The sequence below is a fragment of the Bos mutus genome, chromosome 5, assembly GCF_027580195.1.
Source record: "Bos mutus isolate GX-2022 chromosome 5, NWIPB_WYAK_1.1, whole genome shotgun sequence".
Lineage (NCBI taxonomy): Eukaryota > Metazoa > Chordata > Mammalia > Artiodactyla > Bovidae > Bos > Bos mutus.
Genome location: NC_091621.1, coordinates 15,972,576 through 15,981,664, shown reverse-complemented (window position 1 = coordinate 15,981,664; position 9,089 = coordinate 15,972,576). Strand labels below are relative to the sequence as shown.

The 9,089-nt window shown below is 46.2% G+C and overlaps 1 protein-coding gene and 1 long non-coding RNA gene across 4 annotated transcripts; one reads left to right on the top strand and one right to left on the bottom strand.

Annotated features, from left to right (window-relative positions):
- Positions 1 to 9: 9 nt before the first annotated feature.
- On the top strand, positions 10 to 4,276 carry LOC138987906 (uncharacterized). 3 transcript variants are annotated; one of them, XR_011464187.1, is made up of 3 exons: positions 10 to 163; positions 1,794 to 2,056; positions 4,091 to 4,276. It is a non-coding gene; the product is annotated as an uncharacterized lncRNA (long non-coding RNA). The 3 variants fall into 3 exon arrangements; XR_011464186.1 differs by lacking the exon at positions 10 to 163 and adding an exon at positions 219 to 1,155; XR_011464185.1 differs by lacking the exon at positions 10 to 163 and adding an exon at positions 223 to 1,123.
- A 3,599-nt stretch (positions 4,277 to 7,875) lies between these two features.
- Positions 7,876 to 8,835, bottom strand: LOC138987905 (glycine cleavage system H protein, mitochondrial-like). The gene has a single exon (XM_070370437.1). The coding sequence runs from the start codon at positions 8,467 to 8,469 to the stop codon at positions 7,891 to 7,893; it is 579 nt and encodes a 192-aa protein (XP_070226538.1). The 5' UTR covers positions 8,470 to 8,835; the 3' UTR covers positions 7,876 to 7,890.
- Between the last annotated feature and the right edge of the window lie 254 nt (positions 8,836 to 9,089).

The following is a 9,089-nucleotide window of genomic DNA, read 5'->3' as shown; positions in this document are numbered from 1 at the left end:
GCACACGCGTCTAAACAGCTCTGCGGACGCCTGCTGCCCACACTCGAACCTCGCGGTGCTGTACTTGTGAACGTTAGGAGTGAGCCGGGAAAAGTTGTTGGAGACTCGGGGTGCGCGTCTCCTTTCGTGCGTCTGACTCCCATAGAGAGTGCGCTTAAGGCAGGTCTGTGAGCTTGGGGCTCCGCAGGAGTCTTTTCCGTCTCCAAACGCTCTTTCCCAGCCCCTAAAGGAGCTGTTTGAAGAGGCAGTTCTCGGAAACCCAGGCGCCCTTCCATCCCGGCCTGGAGTCCACGTCCAAGTTTGGGAAACAGGAATGGGCGGGGCTTGTTAGAAGCTACCACTTAGACGCGCGTCGATTACAGTCGCGACGGGTTTTGTTAGCGCTTAGGTCAGGCAGGCATGGGAGGGGTACCCCGCCTTCCTCTACTCGTCGCACCCTATTTGCTGAGGATGGGGACCTGTTCCTGGGAAACTGTTGTGGTAGCCCTGGCAGAGGGAGGATACCCTTTCTAGGGACATCTGTTAGGGCACTTGGTCCGCAAGAGTCCAGAGTTAGATGGGCACCACGCCGAGTATGTCCAACGTGGCTCCCTACCGAGGAATAGGAGGGAGGAGCTCCTTCGAGGAGCCTACCCCTCTCCGAAACCCACTCCCTACCCCCTTTGTTTCTCCCAGCTCCATCTGGTTCCCATTACACTCCCGCCCACGGCTGGGAGGGCGGACAGGCGGGGGCTCTGAGCGCCCGGCCCTGCGGCTCTATGCCCCGAGGAAATGCAGGAGGGTGGGGGGAGGCGGCGGGAAGCGAGCTGGCTGGCCAGAAGCAAGGTTCCCCCTAGTCCAAAACCTCGGCCCCGCCCACCCTTCTGCACTTCTGAGTGGCCCGGGGCGGCCTGGAGTGGGTGGCGTGGGCCAGGGCTGGTTCTACATTCCGGCCTGGCGAGGGGACCTTTCGGCCGTTAGTGGAGGGCCGGAGAGGAGGGGTGGGGGTGCATCGCATCACCGGGGGGAATTTCGGTAGCCAAGATTCTCTTCTCCATTCCATAAAGCTACAAACACGGGGGTAGGGCGTGATAGGAACGAGCTGAGTCCTCCGTCCGGCAACTGGAGGGCGCGGCGACACGAGGTACCTCCGGGGTCATCCCCGACCCCCCTTAGGTGTGTGGGCGCCCCTCCCCCATTCCCCTCTCCGGTTATTTTAGAGCCTGGGCTGCCAGCGGCTGGCCCCGGGTTTCCACGTGCCTCCTCCCTCCCTCTGCCCACGCTCCCCGTGACGCACATCCTCCGCCCACGCAGCCTCTGCTCAAGGCGCCCCCCTCCCTCCCACCCGGTCCCCCTTGGGCCGGTGCCGAGCCCGGGGATCCGGGGGGAGTCGCGGGCCAGCCGGGGAAGAGGGTGGAATAGGGCGTGAAGCAAGGGGGCGGTAACCGACTGGGCGCTCGGCCTTGGGTCCCGGCCCAGGAAAGGGAACGCGGAAGGGACCTGGTCCTGGGGCCGGTATTAGGCCAGAGAGGGAAGAGGGGAGAAAAACCCCGCACACTGGGCCAGCCCATACCCCTCGGGGTCAGAAGAAATCTGTTTGGGTGCGAACGTGTGTTTGAGAGTGAAACTCCCGAGTGTTTGTATCTTTGTTTCTCAGGGTTGTCGTGAGGTTCAAGTGAGAGTGTATATGAAAACTGTAAATTGTGAAATGCTCAGAAGCAAATTTAAGACGTTATTCCCAGTTTGTACTTCTGTACCCCGAGGTTGTGTATCTATACGTTTCTTTACATCTACTTGTGTGTCTGTGTCTCTAGGTTTGTGAGCCCCTCTGCGTGGATTTAAAAATATGTACATTTTAAAAACCATTGACTTGTCAAGCCCCGCCAGAGGCCCAGACTCCCCCGCAGCCGGAGCTGCTGAGATGTCTGTTCTTCGCTTCCCTCCCACTCCTACCACCTCCAACTCCCCTCCTCCTCCCTTCCGTTGAGAACAAGGAATTTCCAGCCCTTAGCAAATGGAGAGAGAAAGAGACCAAGATTAAGAGAAACTACGGAAAAACAACAAAGACAAGAGACAGGTGAGGGATGATTGACAAAGAGGTGCATCAAATTAAAAAAAAAATTAATTTCTTCTCTTTTTCTCCTTGATATAGGACTTCCCTGGTGGCTCAGACGGTAAAACGTCTGCCTACAATGCAGGAGACCTGGGTTCAATCCCTGGGTCGAGAAGATCTCCTGGAGAAGGAAATGGCAACCCACTCCAGTATTCTTGCCTGGAAAATCCCATGGACGGAGGAGCCTGGCAGGCTACAGTCCATGGGGTCACAAAGAGTCGGACATGACTGAGGGACTTCACTTTCACTTTTCTCCTTGAGCCCCGTTTTCCCCAGGGTGGATCAAGCCCGCTTCTCTACTGGGCTCACCTGCTTACCCCCTCCTTCCAGGGCGGTGTTCTCAGAGGGACACAGAGCTGAGCAGCAGGTCCCATTTAATCAAGGATTAGTTTAATGTTACACTGATCTCTTCCAGGAAGGGAAACTATCCTCTGTCGCAATTTTCCAAGAACAGAGGAAAGGATTAGAAAGTGGGTGGAAGAGGAGTGAGGAAATTGCTAACCAGAAGGATTGTCATTACTAGGCACGAGTAGATTTGCATCTAGCAGATTGCCCTGGTCACCAACAACCGTCCCCCAAGTTTTCACCAGGGCAAATGCAGCACAAATGTCACCTTCCTGGTCCCTGTCCTTCCTGCAACTCCTCTAGGCAGAATTAATTCCTCCCATCCCTCAGTGACCGCCCCCAGCCCCTCAAGGCTCTTTGTACATGTTTCAATTATAGTTAATTGTTTCCACCTCTAGCCTAGGACTTCTGATCTGGTATCTGGTGGGTCCTCTGAAATGAGTGAGTTGGTGATGCTATTTCTAGGCCTGAACAGCTTTGAAAAGGGCAATTGACCCAGAGGGGGCTGAACCTGGGCAGAATTGTTCAAGTGGTGACAATTGTTTTCCATGTCTCCTTCCTTTTTAAAGTTGCCAGTGAGTCTCACAAGTCTGGCTCCTTGGCCTTCTAATGTTTGCTATTTTGGTAAATTAATTCATACCCAGGTGCTAAAGGTAAAGTCTGAAGTCCTTGCTGGTAACAGAAAAATATGTTAGAATTGTAGTTGAAGTGTTGTCCTTCAATTTAGTCATCTCACCAGAGATGCTTCACCCTCAAAGACAAACCTGATTTCTGTGTTTAAGGAGCCACATAGGTAACAGGGGAGGTAGACACATAAACAATTACAATATAGTGCAATAATAGGGCTACAAACAGTGATAGAGGCATGGGGCAGGTGATATCTTCTGCTTGGGGTTGTGAGGGGCTGGTTGAGACAGGCATCCAAAGGAGGTGATGATGCAGCCTAGAATTTTGAAGTATAAATAGATTTCCAGGAAGAAGGGAGAATCAAGTCATAGAAAACAGAGTTTAAATTTACATGGAAGTATGAAACAGAATGATACATTGGAGAAATTAGAGATTGTTCATTATTGCTGGATGGGGGTTGCTGGTGAGATTAAAAAGGAGCCCTGGGAGGTGTACAAGGCCATTTCATTTAGGATATTCTAGACCAGAGCTTCTCAACCTATAGTAAAGGACAAGTTTTTAAAAAATTATTTGTCTATATATTTTGTGCTGGGTCTTCATTGCTGCATACGCTTTTCTCTAGTTGTGAAGAGCAGAGACTACTCTCTAGTTGCGGTACTTGGGCTTCTTATTGCAGTGGCTTCTCTTGTTTCGGAGCACAGGCTCTGGAGCGCAGGTTCAATAGTTGTCGTGCACCAGCTTGCTGCTCCACGGCATGTGGGATCTTCCCAGACCAGGCGTCAAACCCATGGCTCCTGCATTGGCAGGTGGATTCTTGACTACTAAGCCACCGGGTAAGCCCAGGACCAATTTTTAAAGCAATTTACAATCATTGTAGAGTGCACTACTCTATAAAAAACACTAACAATGAATTATTTTTTAAAAATCCCCGTTTTATTAGATTCAATAAATATAAAATTTTGCTGTTAAATTGCTATAGAAGTTTCTAAATGCCTACACTTCATTTCTGAAATTGTTTCATTGCAGAGTGGTAACAAACTTTGGACAAGATGGTTGGATGGCATCACCGACTCAATGGTCATGAATTTGAACAAGCTCCAGGACATGGTGAAGGACAGGGAAGCCTGGCGTGCTGCAGTTCATGGGGGTCACAAAGAGTCGGATATGACTGAGCGACTGAACAACAAAAATAACAACAAACTTTGAGTGGCACTGTTGTAGTTAAAATTTGTTTCTTTTATTTAAGTGATAAGCATATGAGGTGCTCTGTGAGCACGGAGGATGGCCTTGTTTGTGTTTTTATTTATTTGGCTGTGTTGGGTCTTGGTTGCAGCACTCGGGATCTTCATTGCATCATAGGGGATCTTTCATTCTGGGGCATGAACTCTCTAGTTGTGGCTTATGGGCTAAGCTGCTCTGTGGCATGTAGGATCTTAGTTCCTCAACCAGGCATCAAACCTGCGTCCCCGGTATTGCAAGGTGGATTCTTAACCACTAGACCACCAGGAAAGTCCCAAAATTTGTTTCTATACATCTGTATTTAGGTGATATTAGGACCACGGGCCATAAAATATCACAGGAGATGCCATGGAACCATAAAGACTGTAACATGGGAGTGACATGGTCAGATCTGTATTTAGGAGTGGTATGGAGAAAAGGTTTTATGGAAGTTAAAAGTGCAGAGAGGCCAACTTGAAGGAAACAAAAGTGCTCTGAGAGAGATGGCAAGGTGCTAGACTAAATCACTGACGCTGGAGATGGAGAGGAAAGGACAGATTTAAAAGATAGTCATCAGGGCTTCCCTAGTGGCTCAGAGGTAGAGAATCCACCTGCCAATGCAGGAACCATGGGTTCTATCACTGATCCACGTGCTGCAGGGCAACTAACCTTGTGCTGCAACTATTGAGCCTGTGTTGAAGAGCCCAGGAGCCACAACTACTGAAGCCCCCGTGCCTAGAGGCCGTGCTTTACAAGAGAAGCCACTGCAAGAAGCCTACACACAGCAACTAGAGCGTATCTCCTGTTCACTGCAACTGGAGAAAAGTCCATACAGCAGTGAAGACCCAGCATAGTGAAAAGTCAAAAATAAATAGGTAATTATTTTTCAAAAAAAAAACTAAAAAAAGATCATTGGGTAATATGAATAGAACTTGATGACTGGCTAAAGGGTTGGGGGAAGAGAAGAGTTTAGAGTAACTCTCAGGCTTCTAGCTTGGGTGACTGGATAGAATGGAGCATCATCATCAGATAGTCACCATCTGCAGTCTTTTACCTAAGTTAAGAAAGTTATGAAAAAAAGTTATGAAAACCAAAAATTTTCATATCTCTTTTGACTACGAAACCTAATCTGACTTGAACTTACTTTGTGGCGGACCTCCTAGCTTATCAAGGCTGTATATTGTCATCTTGCTTATTTAATTTACATGTGGAGTACATCATGTGAAATGCTGGACTGAATGAAGCACAAGCTGGAATCAAGATTACAGGGAGAAATATCAATAACCTCAGATAAGCAGATGATACCACCCTTATGGCAGAAATCAAAGAGGAACTAAGGAGCCTCTTGAAAGTGAAAGAGGAGAGTGAAATAGCTTATTAATACATAAGGTTATTTATAGTTTCATTTATGCCACTTTCATTTATACCAATGTGAATATTCATCTCTCATTGCAGAAACATTCGTTTATGAGGTACTGTCCCAGACCCCACTGAGATTGCTGTCTTATTTATTGCATATGCACCATATTACATTTTAAAATCCAAAAAAATTCTGAAACACATTTATGATCCAGATTTCCTGCCCCATTTACTCATCAGCGTTGGCCTGAGTTTTTTTGGCTATTTGCATACATCAGATCCACCTGCAGATAATGAATATTCATTGAAGTGTGTGCTATAGACTCTGAAGATGATTCTCAAAGTGTTTTGAGCAGTGTTCATATCATTAAAACAAGGCTAAAAGCTTCTTGAGTACCTGGAAATGACGGAACTCATTTAGATGATAAGGTTTCATGTGTTTATGGACAACCAGTTTTATTACTGTACACTGCATTTACATATTTTAACAGTCAGTGGTGGGAATTCTCTGGAGGTCCAGTGGTTAGCACTCATTGCTTTTACTGCCAGATCTGGGTTCAATCCCTGGTGGGCGATTGAAAAAAAAAAAAAGTAAATGATCCTCTGGAATTAGTTGCCCTGTTCTCTGGCCTTTGTTCAAAACCAAAGAGCAAGTTCTGAATGCTGAGAATTTGGGACCTGGTAGAAAATGAAGTGTGTTTGTGTGTTGAGGGGTGTAGGTGTATAAATTATTTTTTAAAAGTTTTAGACTTACAGAAAAATTGAGAAGATAGTACAGAGTTGTCCTGTACTCCCCATCCAGTTTCTACTGTTATGATCTTAACATTAGTACTGTGTGTTTACCACCATTAATGAACCAGCATTGATAACACTAACTAAAGCCTATCATTCACTCAGATTTCCTTAGTTTTTACCTAATTTTTTTCTATTTTAGGATCCCATCCATGATACCATATTACATTTGGTTTCCATATTTTATTAGGCTCCTCTTGGCTGTTAGTTTCTCAGAGTTGCCCTGTTTGTGATGACTATGAGGAGTACTGATCAGGTATTTTGTAGGTTGCCTCTTTGTTTCTCTGTACCACACATGGCTTGTGGGATCTTATGGGTTCCCCCACCAGGGACTGAACCTACACCTTTGGCAGTGGAAGTGGAGAGTCATAACCACTGGACCACAAGAGAAGTCCCTAGTTTACCTCTTTATCTGAATTTTTAAAGTGGCTTCCCTGGTGGCTCAGATGGTAAAGAATCTGCCTGCAATGCAGGAGACCCAGGTTCCATCTCTGGGTCTGGAAAATCCCCTGGAGAAGGAAATGGCAACCCACTCCAGTATTCTTGCCTGGAGAATTCCATGGACAGAGGAGCCTGGCAGGCTACAGTCCATGGCGTGGCAAAGAGTCTGACCCAACTGAGAGACCTATTAATAAATGTTTATCTCAGTTTTATGAGTTTTGAGGAGGAAAACCACAGAAATACCATTTTCTCCACACACTATCAAGGGTACATAGTAGCAACGAGATGTATTACTGTGGATACTGACCTCTTTAGGTCAGCCAGGGGAGTGTGTGGTGGAAGTGTTTGAGAGGATGACTGTTGCACCAGAGGTGGCCTTGAGTTTTCTTTCTGAGAATGAAATTTCTTCTCTTGCCTGTTTCTTGGCTTCATTTTCACTTTTTTAAAATCCCTGTTTTGAAAGCTTGAACCTTCCCCAGCAGTTACCTCCTTCTCTGAATTTTTTAAAAAATTTTATTATTAAATTTTTTATTCTTCTGCAAGGCTGTTGCTTCACTGTATAAAAATAGCACCAGCAAATGCAGTATATTGCAAAATTAAGATAGTAATATTCTTCATTGGATACTATACAACTAACAAACTTTTCTCCACTGGCAGTTATTTCTAGTGGTAAGATAATTTTGACCCAAATCCAAGGATAGCTGTAAGCAAGTTACAATGTCATATAAGGTTTAAGATAACCATGTTATCCTTGACTTACATAATTTTTGTAATTAGTTTTACCAGAGATAATTTCAGGAATTGGAGCCTAGCCTAAAAATCACAGGATGCTGTGGAAAAGATGCTCAGTGTTTATCTGAAGTCATTAGAAAGTTAAAGGGTATTTTCTTCAGGAAACATTGTTACAAGTAGTTTCTTTTGCTAAAAGTTGCTTTTTAAATATCTACCCACCACTAATTTAAGACAACTATGCTAGATTAATTTGTTTCAAAGTAGTTTATTTAGGGGTTCCATTTTCACTCCTCAATAGATTTTATGTATTTCTCATATGCTGCTTCACTCATTAGTTCATCTAGTTCTGAAGGGTTACTGAATGTCATCTTGATCAGCCAACCATCTTCATAGCAAGACTTGTTGACAAGTCCTGGATTTTCTGCTAGAGCTTTATTAATTTCAGTTACTTCTCCTGATAGAGGAGAATAGAGTTCACTAGCAGCTTTCACACTTTCCAAAGCACCAAACTCCTCTTGTTTGTTCAACTTTGTCCCAACTTCAGGCAGACTACAGTAAACAACATCTCCCAAAGCTTCCTGTGCAAAATTGCTGATTCCCACTGTTCCAACACCATTTTCTGTTGTTACCCATTCGTGTTTTTCTGTGAATTTCCGCACCGACAGCAGAGCAGGGCCGGTGCGCAGCTCCCGGACGGCACCCGCTCGCAGTGCCCAGGGCCGCGACGAGCAGGGCGCGCTGGGTGCCGACCGCCGCCGGCACGCTCCGCACCGCGGGCAGCGCCATGTTCCCACGGGTGCAGAGGGTCTCCGCGCGGCACCTAGAGCCTCTGAATTTTTTATTAACTCCCTGGATTCCATCATCTCTAGTATTCCTACCCACCACTATCAGATCAAAGCTATGGTTTTTCCAATAGTCATATAAGGACGTGAGAGTTGGACCATAAAGAAAGCTGAGCATTGAAGGACTGATGGTTTTGAACTGTGGTGTTGGAAAAGATGATTCAGAGTCCCTTGGACTGCAAGGAGATCCAACCAGTCAGTCCTAAAAGAAATCAGTCCTACATATTCACTGGAAGGACTGATGCTGAAGCTGAAGCTCCAATACTTTGGCCACCTGATGATGGGAAAGATTGAAGGCAGGAGATGGTTGGACGGCATCATCGATTCAATGGACATGAGTTTGAGCCAGCTCCAGGAGTTGGTGATGGGAAGCCTGGGGTGTTGCAGTCCATGAGGTCACAAAGAGTCGGACACGATTGAGCGGCTGAACGGACTACCAGATCCTCTAAAAAATAAAATGCTTCAATTTCGACTAACATTTACTGAACACTTATTACATGCTAGGCCCTTTGCTAGGCTTTCACCGTGTGAGTCATTTAATTGGAAGCACCTGATGCATAGAAAGAACTCATGCTTTGGGGTAAGACCTGGGTTGGAACCACAGCCCAGCCCAAGAAACTGAAATCTTGGGCAGGTTCCTT

Excerpts from the sequence above, each read along its gene's own strand:
- LOC138987905 (XM_070370437.1), bottom strand. The coding sequence starts at position 8,469 with ATGATGGAATCCAGGGAGTTAATAAAAAATTCAGAGGCTCTAGGTGCC.